General features: G+C 61.3%; 1 protein-coding gene across 6 annotated transcripts in view; it reads right to left on the bottom strand.

Moving 5' to 3' along the window:
* Positions 1-9,273: 9,273 nt before the first annotated feature.
* Positions 9,274-13,839, bottom strand: part of CHL1 (cell adhesion molecule L1 like) — a 91,197-nt gene continuing 86,631 nt past the window's right edge. For all 6 annotated transcript variants that reach the window (XM_055134909.1, XM_055134905.1, XM_055134906.1 and 3 more), the window contains 2 exons: positions 13,115-13,187; positions 9,274-11,688 (listed from right to left, as the gene is read on the bottom strand). In XM_055134909.1, coding sequence (XP_054990884.1) covers positions 11,472-11,688; positions 13,115-13,187 — 290 coding nt within the window. In that variant the 3' untranslated portion in view covers positions 9,274-11,471. The remainder of the gene's footprint in view (positions 11,689-13,114; positions 13,188-13,839) is intronic.

Here is a 13,839-nt window from a genome sequence, read left to right as displayed (position 1 = left end):
CAGGCTCTGGTCTCCAGGATTGACCAAAGGCCGGACACCTTCCCTGGAAGAGCAGGAGCTCCCCGGGGTCTGCTCCTGGGGCTCGGGGCTCACCCAAAGCTGACTCTGCCCCCCCTGAGGCGGAGACTCAATCCTGCATCTCAGGGTGAAGACCCCGCACCTGCCCTGGCGTCTGTCCTGACTTCCTGCCCGTCACACCTGCTCACAGCCTGCAGAGCGCCAGGCGCTGTGAGGGGCCCTGCGAGGGGGCTCAGGAGGGCAGGCAGCAGCTGCCACTGAGGCACACCCACCCACGGTCTGCTCCGAGGCTCGCCCGGGCGTCTGCGTGCATTGGACATCGTGTGACAGTGTGACAGATAACCACAGCAGGTGACGTGGGCAGGAACACGCACCTTCCGACTCCCCGTTCCCTGCTCTGAAAACACCATGGACTCCTCTCCTGCGGCCGCACACCGTGACCGATCATTTCTCTTTTTATTTTCTTTTTGAGTCACACCCGGCGATGCTCAGCGGTCACTCGTGGCTCTGCACTCAGGAATTACTCCTGGCGGTGCTCGGGGTCCCATGTGGGATGCTGGGATTCGAACCCAGGCCATGCAAGTCAAGCGCCTGCCCCGCTGTGCTATCGTTATCCTTAAGTCATTCCTTAACTCCCTCCCCGTGTCACCGCAGGACACAGACAACTCGGGAAATGGGTGCGAGGCAGCACTGGGCCCCCTCCGTGGGGATCCCGGGGGGCCGCAGGGCCCCGCCCACTCGTCTATTAGACGCCTCGGCAGGTAAATATCATGGGCTGGTGCCGAGTCCCTCGAGGAGGGGACGCCTGTTCTCTCCGGCAGAGAGGAGCCCGTTTGCTCAGGACTCTGCAGCTGCACCAGAACCAGCCCCCGCGGGCAGTGCTAGACCTCAGTGCTTGGTCTCTGCACGGCTACACCTCAGTGCTTGGTCTCTGCACGGCTACACCTCAGTGCTTGGTCTCTGCACGGCATGTCTTTGTGCAGGTTGGAGACGCTTGATTCCAGCTAGCTGATGTCTCCTGTCAGCACTCATGACACCCGGAGCTTCAGTACGTGAGCTTTGGTAGATCCGCCTCTTATTTTATTTTGTTTTGTTTAATTACTTTTCTCTTTTTGCACAGCTACAGTTGTTTATGATTGGGTTTCAGCCATGCAGCGCTACAACACCGTCCCTTCACCGGTGTCCCCGGTTTCTCTCCTGCCACCTCCCGGCTGATTCTGTGGCGGGCACTTTTCTCCTCTCTCTCTCTCTCCCTCTCTCTCTCCCTCCCTCTCTCTCTCCCTCTCTCTTTATTCCTTTCCTCCCTCTTTCTTTCTCCAGTTCTCTCCCTCCCCCTCTCTCCCTCTGTCTGTCTGTCTCTCTCTCTCCCTCTCTCTCCCTCCCTCATTCCCTTCCTCCCTCTTTCCTTCCCTCTCTCCCTCCCTCTTTCTCTCTCTCTCCCCCTCCCTCTCTCTCTCTCCCCCTCTCTCTCTCGTGCACAGACACACTCTCTCTCTCCTCCTGTGGGCATCATGTATGGTTTGCGGCACAGGCACCCAAAGGCTCTCATGTGTATCCCTTTACCTACTCTCGCACTCGGCTCTTGTCCAGAGTGACCGTTTCCGGCCACCTCTGTCGCAGTGAGCATCTCTGTCCTAACTGCCCTCCCCACACCCCACTTGCAGCACCCTCTCTACCTGGGCCGGCCCTCCTACTTTCCTTATACCCTCCCCCCCACAGAACACAGGCACTCCACAGGGACACACACAGGCACACACGTGCACACCCACACATGGGCACAGACACACACAGACACACATAAGCACACACACATAGACACAGGCACACACATGCACACCCACACATGCGCACAGACACACACAGACACACATAAGCACACACACATAGACACAGGCACACATAGACAAACACACATGGTGCACGCACATACAGGCACACATAAGCACACGCACAATGCACACATGGGGCACACAGGCACACACACACACACAAAGGTGATTTGGGGACTGCAGGAGATAAGGGAGTTCTTACGGTCTCTGCGTCATGAACTGAAGAAAGGATTCGTGCTATTACTAGTCGCAGTAAGGTGCTGCCTGGCCCTACTGCATAGTCCATGATATGAAGGGAGCAGTTTGCATATATTTAATAATTCAGCATCAAGAGAGAAGTAGAATCATTTTCCGCAACTTCCAGCTGACGAGACCTAGGGGTAAGGCTCCCTGAGAGGCCGGGAGGCCGCGGGTAGGGCACTAGCCTCGCGTGTGGCCACAGGCTGGAGCCGCCGCACCCCGTATGCCCCCCCGGCACTGCCAGGAGGAACCCCCGGGCATTACCCAGGGTGTCTCAGCACAAAGCACAGTGACGTCACTCTGTGCACAGAGAAGAAAGATACAGTTAATGCATTGAAATGATCTTCACTTATTTGGGGGGGTTTTGTTTGTTTTTCCTTCCTGCACAGAGAACGAAACTATCAGACTTACTTCCTGCAGGGAAAACAGAAATTCCAGATTCGTTCTTCCTGCACAGAAAGCGATGATGCCAGGTTCCCACTTCCTGCATCAGAGGACACAGTATCTACTCCCGCCTCCCGGAGAGAGAACAGAGACGGCCGACTTCCACTCCCGCGGAGGGAACGGTGATGCCAGACTCCAACTTTCTCCAACAAGATGTGGGACTTCCAATATTTTCCACTCAAAAGCTGTTTCCCTGCAATGGTGGCAGAGACGGGAGTTAAGATGTCAGGATGTTTTATAAAATTTGACTATTTTACAAGCCTCTTATAATTTTATAACCAGTTATGGATGCCTCAGCTTGGCAACCCTAGTAATTCTCTCGCATGTGGTAATAGTTCTATCTGCAAGTCTTTCTTTTATCGGGCTTAGCAACCGTTTGGCCAGAGCCTCTTTCGCTTCTTGTTATTTTAGCTGTAATTTCTCTGTCATTTCTTCCCACAAACCTGAGAGTCAGAAATTATTGCAGAGAGAAAACAGAATTTCCAGGAAGCTATCAAGGATGGGGTCCGGGCTTTGAAGTCGGGGCTCCTGAGTGCAAAACACACGTCCCTGAGCCAGAGCTGCCTCTTACCGCACCCCAGGAATCCCCGTGTTCGTCCGCGGCAGACGCCCGCCTGGGCCCGTCTGTGAGGCAGCGCCGTTGACCCAAGGGAGGAGAGAGAAGGAAGGAAGGGAGACGGGACGGTGGCGTGTCGCACGCAGCCCCCGACCCTGGAGACAAGGCGACAAGCAGGCAGGCAGCAACACGCAGGCAGCAACACGCAGGCAGAAACACGCAGGCAGCGCTGCAGGGCTGTGGCCAGCAGGGGCGGGACAGGGCTGCCCTGCCCAGGGCCGGGGCCAGTACCAAGTGAGGGCCCGGGTGCCCGGCACTCTGGATGCTGGCCAGGCCCTGGCCTCACGCCGGCCGCGGACTCTCGCCCTCACGGCACCTCCCCGAGTGCAGAGACAGGGCCGCCCCGTTTCTCTCCACCCGGGCCCTGACGGCGGAGGCTGCGGGACACTGTCCACCCTCTGACCCGCCCCAGGCCCTTGGCGAGGGTGACCACAGTGCCCCAGAGACCGTTTTCACTGTCTCTGCCAGAAACACAAGAGGCCCTGCTAGAACTCCAACCGCTTCACGCCCTGAGTCTTGGGCAGGGAGCACTGCTTAGGAGCACCCCCTAGCCGTGCACTCAGGCGTACCCCTGGCGTGCTTGGGCACCTGACGGGACGCTGGGGTCGAACCCGGGCCGACTGCGTGCAAGGCAAGGGCCCTCCCCGCTGTGCCATCGCCCCGGCCCCTCGTGTCCTAAGTACTAGGACAGGAAACGGCGTCATGCGCTTCGAGTGTCTGGAAAACACGGGAACGTCCGAAGTAGGAAAGACTCCATAACCCACACGTGAACTAATGAAGGTTAATAATGGCGATGGCGAGGACACAGTTTAGAAGTGAAAAAACGACGTGTAAATAAGTCACGCATGCATAATGCATGTTCAAATCCCCAGAACAGCGGCACCAAGGCCCCATTCCCCCGCCCACCCCGCTGACGCCTGGTGCCTCTTCACTCGCGGCAACACTCCCACCTAGTGGCCACGCCTCTGAATTACACCCTTAATCAGGCCTCAAGGTACCCAGAGCGCTGCCTCCACCTCACCTCAGGCGCGTTCCTTGCTACTTTTGAAATTCGTCTCTGAGCATCGCTGAGCGCTGCGCTCTGTGTGGAGACTTAGCTTCATCATCTAAGCACACCCCCGGGTGAGACGCACGTTTCTGTGCGCTCACCACCCGGCTACCTGGCTCGTTTGCCCACCGACACTCGCACCCTGGCCACAGAGACTCTGGGCTGAGTACGGAGCTTCACAGACAGAGACGGGCGCTCCCCCGGGCCAGCTAGAGGTGGTTCGGCGCGGGCTGGGGGCGTTTCTCCCCCGGCCGGGCCCGAGAAGAGACGCCTTGTCACGCTGACGAGAGCACTCGGCTGTTCCTCAGAGTGAGCCCGAGCTGGGGGGGTTTCACACGCAGCTGACGAGTGTTCGCCCTTCCCGGCCCCGCCGGGGCTCACCCAGGAGCCGGCAAGTCTGCCTGGGGCCCGTCGAGGCAGGCCTGGACGGAGCACGGCGGGGCCCCTGCAACACGCCCGGGGAGGCCCCCCCCGGCTGCCCCGAGGGCCGTGCAGGGAAGACGCTGCGGGTGGGCCCAGGCTCGGAGCTCAGGGCCAGCCCTGCCCAGGGAGAGGGCAGCGCCTGTCCACCGCCTCCTCGTGGCCCAGGCCCGGGTCCGAGCCCAGAGGCTGTGGGTGACGAGTGTGTGTGTTGGGGGGGCGGGGACGGCCCGGCCCGAGAGGACACGTGTCCCCTGAGGGCCCGTGCGCCAGCCTCGGGGTGCGGGTGATTTCGGGCACAAGGTCAGCCGGGCTCCGAGTTCCCCGACTCGCCCGGGGCTCAGCCCCTTCTCCAGGTGGTGGGCCTGCAGCTTCCGGCTGGCGCAAAGGGGCCTTGGGGCGACTCAAACCACGGCTGGAAGTGGGGCTGGGGCTCAGGGCAGCTGAGGGTCTGGGCAGGGCTGGGTGGGGGGGATAGGGGGGGTGCTCCCGGGCGGGGGCGTGACTGGCCTTGGGTCTGGCGGGGTCCCGGGCATGCGTCACTGGTCACTCTCACTTCTCTCCCGGGCGCAGACCTCCCCCGCCCTGGTCCTCCAGCAGCGACTGGGCACCGGGCCGGGTGGGCGAAGGCTGAGCTGCGGGCTGGGCGGTCTCTGGGCCCCTCTGTGCGAGGCCCAGCAGGGTCAGCCCGAGTGGCAGGACAGCGGGAGTGGGGCAGGGTCTGGGTCCCGGTTGTGCAGGGGGCAGCCTGTCCACGGTACAGCAGGACGCGGGTCTGATTTGGTGGGTCCATGCCGGGCCTGGGGAGGCCAGAGAAGGCCAGTCGCACGCGTGAACGCCACACGCGAGGGGCAGCTCCCGGGAGGCGAGAGCGGCCGGCTCAGACACAGAGTGACCGCCGGGCCCAGGTGCCTGACCCAGCCTGACGGACCAGGCGGGAGCTGCCCGGGGGCTGAGGGTGAGAGCCGCCTCCCGGGCCTCGAGGTGGCTGCGGGCTCTCGCACCCGACGCACGTCTGTGGCCGCCCCCACCCGAGAGCCCGGCAACGTCCCACGCTGCTGGCCACTTTGTGCCGGAGTCTCCGTGGCTCAGTCTCCCGGTGCCACGTCCGGGGAAGCTGAGAACAGCAAGGGGGGAGGAAGGTCTGGCCACGGGCTCCGCCTGGCGGCGAGGAAACAGATGCCAGTTGCCGCTCTGGGGCGCGGTGAGGTCCCGTTACCAGGTCGTTCATGGTCGGGCTCAGTCCCCGTGCTCCGCCGCCGTCTCCTCCAGTTCCCACCTCCAGTGTCCCCGGTTTCCCCCCAACACCCCCTCCCGCCCTCATGGCACTTTCCTTCTCTCTCCCCCCCCTCCCTCCCTCTGTCTCTCCCTCTGTCTCTGTCTGTCTCTGTCTCTCTGTTTCTGTCTCTCTCTTTCTCTGTCTCTATGTCTCGTCTCTATCTCTGTCTCTCTCTCTCCCCCCTCTCCCTCCCTCTGTCTCTCCCTCTGTCTCTGTCTCTCTCTGTTTCTGTCTCTCTCTCTCTGTCTCTATGTCTCGTCTCTATCTCTGTCTCTCTCTCTCCCTCCCCTCCCTCCCTCTGTCTCTCCCTCTGTCTCTGTCTGTCTGTCTCTGTCTCTCTCTGTTTCTGTCTCTCTCTTTCTCTGTCTCTATGTCTCGTCTCTATCTCTATCTCTGTCTCTCTCTCTCCCTCCCCTCCCTCCCTCGTCTCCTTGTGAGCACTGTGGTTTGAAGTGCTGTTAAATTACTGAAAGGCTATCACGCATGGCACTTTGCTCTTATGGGCACCCAGCTTCTGTCCAGAGCGATCATTCCCAGTTATCACGGTCATGGTGGTCCCGTCTCTGTCCCAGCTGCCCTCCCTCCCCCTCTGTGACAAGCTTCATACCATGGGCCAGTCCTCCTGGCCCTTGACCCTATCGTCTTTGGGTGCTATTCTTAAACCTTTTTTTTTTTTCATATTCCACAATTTGGTCATTCTATATCTGCCCCTTTCTGACCCAGTTCACTCAGCATGATACTCTCCATGTCCCTACGTGTATAAGCAAATTTCATGACTTCACTTTTCCTGGTGGTTGCGTAATATTCCACTGTGCAGATGTGCCAGCTGTCTGTCCTCGGCACCCGGGTCGCGTCCAGGTTCTGGCTGTGGTGACGGTGCTGCAGTGAACACACAAGTGCAGATGGCTTTTTCGTATTGTGCTTTGGGCCCCTCGACTACATTCCCAGGACTGCTATACGGGTCGCGTGGAGGCTCAATTTCTAGCTTTTTGACGAGTGTCCATACAGTTTTCCAAAAAGGCTGGACCAGTCAGCATCCCATACATGAATGAGACCCTTTCTCCCCGCGTCCACACCAGCACTGGTTGCTGTTGTTCTTTCGGGCGCGTGCCAGTCTCTGTGGCATGAGATGATATCTCCATGTGCTTTCGCTTGCATTTCCGTTATCAGTGATGCAGAGAATTTTTTCACGTACCTTTTGGCCATTTGTACTTCTTTGAGGAGGTTTCTGTTCATCTCTTCTTCCCATTCTTTGATGGGGTTATTTTCTTCTTGTAAAAATTCTACCAGTAACTTATATATCTTGGGCATTCACCCCTTATCAGACGCGTGTTGGGTAAATATTTTTTCCCGTCCTGTGTGCGTGTATTCCTGGTCATTTCCTTGGAGGGGTGGAGCCTTCTTGGTTTGATGTAGCCCCACTAGTTAATCTTTGCTGCCACGTCTGGGTCAGGGGCGTTTCACCCCTGAGGATCCTCCAGCTTCAGGGCCAGGGAGAGTCTGTGAGGCTGTTGCTGAGACTGTTCCTGATCAGTGTCTCTTTTTCCTTCTTGCTTCTCAAAGGAAAGTGTGGACGATGACGTGACGGTGACTCATCTAGAAATGTCAGTTCAGGGGCGCCAGGGCAATGGCACAGCCTTGCAGACACTGCCTGGGCTTGATCCCAGCACCCAGGTGGTCCCCCAAGCACCACCGGGAGTGATTCCCCAGTGTAGAGACAGGAGTGACCCCCCAACCCGCAAATGGAAACCACTGATCCGTGGTGGGAGGAGCCTCCAGGGGCAAGAGCACTTTACCCTTTGCCCTTTGCCCTCTGTGTGTATGAGCCCAGGTCTGACCCCAGTACCACCAAATCCTCCCAGCATGCTGTCGGTGGTCTGACCACTGCCTGCCGTGGCCCCAAGTGAGAAACGACTGTGTCTGGATCCGCTCTGCTCCCTGCCTTCCGCTGTGTCACACGCCCACACGCCGGGGCCCAGTGCTGGAGCCTTGCGTCCCCTCTCCACACGTCTCGACACCCGGAAGTCCCCAGCCATGATCAGTCTGTCTTTCTGATGCTAAATCCCCTTTCTTAGCACTTCCAAGACAAGGTGGGGTTCAGGGGAGATGGCGTGAGGCTGACGCCGACCCTGGTCTTCAGACAGGCCCTGCAGGGAGACCCTCCGCCCCAGGCTGGACTCCGGCCCCTGCATGCGCCAGACTGTGAGCAGGGCTGTCGGAGGGCACCCAGAGGTGTCAGAGTGAGGGGTGGCCGTGACTGTGAGCCTGAGGGTGTCAGTGTGAGGGTGATGGTGTGAGGGTGTCAGTGTGAGGAGTGACAGTGTGAGGGTGGTGGTGTGAGGGTGACGGTGTGAAGGTGTCAGTGTGAGGGTGACTGTGTGAAGGTGTCAGTGTGAGGGTGTCAGTCTGATGGCCTTGTTATGAGGGTATCAGTGTGAGGGTGACAATGTGAGAGTGTCAGCATGAGGGTGTCGGTATGAGGGTCTCAATGTGAGGACATCAGCGTGAAGGTGTCAGCATGAGGGTGTCAGTGTGAGGGTGACAGTGTGAGGGTGTTGGTGTGAGGGTGTCAGTGTGAGAACATCAGTGTTAGGGTGTCAGTGTGAGGGTGTGTTAGTCTGTCAGTGTGACAATGTCAATGTGAGGACATCAGCGTGAGGGTGACAGTGTGAGGGTGTCTCAGGGTGACCACATGTGGACGTGAGTTGGTCTAAGGCTGTCAGCAGGAGGCTATGGATGTGCGGGTGACAGTGTGAAGGTGTCGGTATGAGGGTACCAGTGTGTGGGTGACCATGTGAGGGGCTGTGAGGCTACGTGACCTATGAGGTGTCAGTGTGAGGGTCTTGATGTAAGGATGTCTGTGTGAAGGTGACCCTGTGAAGGTGTCAGTGTGAGGGTGACCGTGTAGGGGGTGTGAGGATTTCACTGTGAGGGTGTTGGTATTAGGGTATCAGTGTGAGGGTAATAATGTGAGGGTGTGAGGGTGATGACCTGTGAGGGTGTCCGTGTGAGGGTGTGGGTGTAAGGTTGTCATGTGAGGGTGTCAGTATGACGCTCTTCAGACATGTTTTCTATCACGGTCTCCGAGGGCTGCTGCCCCAGAGATCGCTGAGATCTCCCGTGGCCTGTGCTGAAGGTGCTGCCCGCTGACCATTCCCATTGCTCTGCACAGAAATGGACAATCTTCCTTCATCTGTATTTACCACAGTGAGAATTAACGGCCCCGTTGAACCTCCCCGAGCAGCGGCAGTGAGAGGCGTCTGGGCACACCGTCAGCCCGGCTCCCTCGCCACTCGCCTTCACTCGCAGGGGGAGGGCGGGTGTGACGTGAGTCGTCCCTTCTGCACCCTGGGATCGACAAGAACAAGACACAGACGTCTTCGGGGCACATGAAGTCAAACTTTATTTGGAAAGTTGAATTTCATGTGTAGTGAAAATATCTTAAACCATACATATTCATAAGCATATACAAACACCACCTACGAGACAAATACATTTTAATAGATTCCTACTAGGAAGATTAATCTAAGCAAAAAACAAATAAGGAATCAAGTAAACAAAGCTTTTCTCCACACCACTTATCTCTTTTGATGATGTAATCAAACAATTTAAGACAACACAAAGGAAGCTTTGGTTCAACCTATCAATCCACCACAAGAACACGGGAGACCCACAACCACAAGTACAAACCCCACCCCGTCATCGGCTTAAAATTGCTACAAGAATCATATCTCAGTGCATGTAAACATCTCTAGGGCTTCAATTGGCAATTATGCTTTAAGTGCTTAGAAAAACACGCACCAATGTTTCTCATTATTCTCTTTAGCTCCTCTCATCCACGAATATAAAATAGGGGAAAAAATATCATTTGAGACTTCCAGCATAATTTCATTGTGCTTTACATTTTTATAAACACGGGCACATCTAAAATACCAGATGCCTTTGTACCAATGGGCTAAATCACCGAATCCACATTTTCTTATAAATACACATGCAAAATCTGTGAAAAACACTTTTGTATAGCAAAGACCCTGCTCGTCTCCTTCTCTCGGACCATTCCCGGCGGCGTGTGCAAGCCCCACTGCCCCGCAGGGCAGACCTGCTTCCTGCAGGTCTGTTTTCTCTACAAAAATAGACTCGTGTGCTCACAGGGAAAGGTCGAGCTGGCGCGTGGGGCTTTGGGCTGCATCACTGACTCCAGCTTTGCCGGTGAGTCAAAGGCAGCTTCACTCGGACTGTTTCCGACTTTCCTTCAGACGATGAAGACCCTGTGAGGAAGGGCGGGCCGTGCAGGAGCTCGGCCCGGCCCCGAGGCGTGGGGGTTCTGGAACTGGGGTGACGGTGACGCGGGGGCCCTGCTCGGACGCCCTCCGGGGCTATCCGGGGCCAGCGACGGGGACAGTCAGTACCTGTCCTGACCTGTCATGGACCCAAGGCCACAGCTGAGGACGGGGAAAGAAGCCACAGGGGCCTGGGGAGGTTGTGGTGGACGGGGGCCCTCGGGGGCAGGCCTGGCCATGGCCTGTGGTGCACTGGATGGGGGAGCCCGCCCAGCTGACCCGTCCCTTGGTCCCGCTGCACTGGGGCGGCTGAGGCAGGGCTGGGCTCCCTGCAGCCACCGGCAGGGCCTCCGCCTGGGCGGACAGTGCCGGGGACCACAGGGCTGGACGGCCCTTCTCCCTCGGGTGCTCGGCGTGGTGGGTGCCTGCGGGGCGACTCCCCTCCGGTGCCTGGGGGTCTCCACAGGCCCCCGTCTGTCCATATGCCCCTGCTTTGGCCCGGGGGGTGCAGGAAGAGGCCGTCGCGGGGCCCGAGTGCAGGCTCAGCCCTGCTGACCCACCTCTGCCGCGGCCCCCGGGCCAGCTCTGCCCCCGAGGGCCCCACATGCCGACTATGCGAACTGCTTCCATTGCAATGACACACACAGATTTGAAACGATGAGAACATTCCCACCCGCCGCCGAGGGCCGACCCGGGGCTGCGGGAAGCAAGGACGAGACCCAAACACTTTCTACAGAGACGAGGGGCCCCGGGCCCAAGCGCCCGGAACGGAGAAACCACCGAACCTACTGTACAGCATGCCAGCCCACCCCGCCCGGCGGCGACCACGGGGGCGTCCGGCTGGCACGGGACTGGGGATGGGCGCGGCGGGGCCAGACACCGCAGCCCTCCCCCCTCCTCCCGGAGCGACGTCCACACACGTCCCGAGCGAGAGCCACACTCAGGCCACTGCCGGGGTCAGGAGCCGTCTCCGTGCCAACCCGCAGCCGCGAACTCGCCGTCCGCAGGAAGGTCCCGGCTGGACGAGCCACACGCGTCCTCCCGGCGCTGACCCCGAGCCCTGCCTCCTCTCCCGGGGTCCAGCGCGCGGGCACCAGGCGCCCAGGGCCGTGCAGGGGGCAGCGGGGGCGGTGCTGTGGGCCCTGCGGGCACTTGGCCAGGGGTGCGTCCGGGCTCTGGTACCGGCCCTGGTACCGGCCCACGTCTGCTCGCCGGGCCCTGAGTCCCACGGCTCTGCGGGCGGCTTGGTCGTTCCTTCCGGAATGTTCTGGCGCTGGAGCAGAGGCCGGTGGGGCGCTCAGGCCCGCAGGGGGAAGGTGGCCGAGGAGCTGGCCGTGCTGTCCACGGAGCCCTTGTCCTTGGCGCCCGCGTAGGCGCCGATGAAGGAGCCGTCCTCCTGGAACAGGCCCTGGGCGCCCTCGCCGTACTCGGCCAGGCTGTCCCCGCTCTCGGCCGCGCGCAGGGCCCGGGGCAGCGAGCGCGCGCTGCCCTTCAGGGGCTTCTCGTCGCTGTCACTGGGAGACGGACACGGGCTCAGTGCGGTGGCCGGCCGCCCCCACGCGCCCCCGGGCCAGGGCCGTGCACACGCCCTCGGGGGAGTGTCCACGGCAAGGCCCTGCCCGCCCCGCCCCTGCCCCGCCCCTGCCCCGCCCCCTGCCCCTTCTCTGCCCCATCCACTGCCCCGCCCCGCCCCGCCCCCTGCCCCGCCCTCTGCCCAGTCTCTGCCCTGCCCCGCCCCCCGCCCCGCCCCTGCCCCGCCCTCTGCCCAGTCTCTGCCCTGCCCCGCCCCCCGCCCCGCCCCTGCCCCGCCCCTGCCCCGTCTATGCCCCGACCCGCCCTCTGCCCCGCCCCCTACCCCGTCTCTGCCCCGCCCCTGTCCCGTCTCTGTCCCACCCCCGCCCCGCCCCCTGCCCCGCCCATGCCCCGCCCCCTGCCCTGTCTCTGCCCCATCCACTGCCCCGCCCCTGCCCCGCCCTCTGCCCCGTCTCTGCCCTGCCCCGTCCCCTGCCCCGCCCTCTGCCCAGTCTCTGCCCTGCCCCGCCCCCCGCCCCGCCCCCTGCCCCGTCTCTGCCCCGCCCCGCCCCGCCCTCTGCCCCGCCCCCTACCCCGTCTCTGCCCCGCCCCTGTCCCGTCTCTGTCCCACCCCCGCCCCGCCCATGCCCCGCCCATGCCCCGCCCCCTGCACTGTCTGCCCCATCCACTGCCCCGCCCCTGCCCCGCCTCTGCCCATCTCTGCCCTGTCCCGCCCCCTGCCCCGCCCCTGCCCCGCCCTCTGCCCCACCCCCTGCTCCGCCCTCTGCCCCATCCCCTGCCCCGTCTCTGCCCCCACCCCCAGCCCGAGGGCCCAAAGGGAGCGTCCAGGGATCAGCCCGACCAGCCCCGCTCACTCCCTGTCCCTCTCCCCCGCCCCTGCCCCTGTTTCTCCAGGAATGGAAGGTTCTAGAAAAAAATGAACTGCCACTGCCCTGAAGACAGGAGGGGCTGTCAAGTCTCCCGGCTCTGTGGTCAGACCCAGGGTCGCCGAGCGCCCCCTGCTGGACACCGGGGGAGGCACATGGGGCGAGGTCCCTTGGGACCACCAGGCCCAGAGCTTTGCAGACCTTCCTGGACAGCAGGACTGCCCCCGCCGGTCCCTGACTCCACAGGACTGACCACAGCTGTCCAGGGCCACCTCCGTCCCTGAGGACACAAGCAGGCCAAACCCGTGACAAGCGCAGGGAGCCATGTCCATGGGGTGGCTGGACCCAGCTGACCACGTGCTGGCCACCCCCAAAGGGTCCTCCATGAGACGCCGGTGGGCCCACGAGCCCAGAAGGCCCTGGGCACGCAGACCCCTGGACACCCCTGGGTCCTGGCCTCCCAGCCCTGCCCTGTCTCCATGGCCCCCCACAGCCCTGCCCCTGCGGCCTGCCGGCGCCTGCTGGGCCCCCCACAGCCCACCTGTACTCCCCGAAGGTCTCGTCCTTGGCCGACTGGGCCTCAGGGTCCGGGTGCAGGTCCTCTTTCTCCTTCACTGGGGGGAGGGAGGGGGTCAGGCCACGCGGTCGTGCGCCCCTGCAGGGGTCTCAGCCACCCTCCCATGATGGACCCCGTGGGGGGTTTGGACCCCAGGGACGCTGCTGGCCACCACAGCATGGACACGGCCCCGGCTCCCTCTCTGCGGCACTGGCCTGGGCTGACCCTGACTCCTTCCTGCCCGTCGCCTCAGGCTCGCCTCTGTGAGCTCTTTCCCCCTTATCTTTCCGCGTTCTTCGTTTCCACCCTCCTTCCTTCCTTCCCGCTCGTCTTCCCTTCCTTTCTCTCCTCCAGGCCTCCCTCCTGCCCTTCCTCCTTCCGTCCTTACTCAGAGGTGCTGCTGGGCCCCCTCAGACCGAGTGTCGGGATCTTTATTCCCCTCTCAGTGGGGGGGGGGGGCGGCTCCTTCGGGAGTTCCAGGCTCGAGACTCCCCGTGAGAAGTCTAGCCGCGTGGTCCCGCCTCCTCCTGGCCGGCATGTTCCTCGCAGCCACCTCCACTCAGGCTTTTCCCCGGACCTTGTGTGTGTGTGTGTGTGTGTGTGTGTGTGTGTGTGTGTGCGCACGCGCGCGCGCACGTATGCATGTGCATGTGTATATGTGTGCATGTGCATGTGCATGTATGATGTATGTGCCTGTGTGCATGTATCTG

This window comes from Sorex araneus, chromosome 4 (assembly GCF_027595985.1).
Source record: "Sorex araneus isolate mSorAra2 chromosome 4, mSorAra2.pri, whole genome shotgun sequence".
Classification (NCBI taxonomy): Eukaryota; Metazoa; Chordata; class Mammalia; order Eulipotyphla; family Soricidae; genus Sorex; species Sorex araneus.
This window is presented reverse-complemented; position numbering and strand designations above follow the sequence as displayed.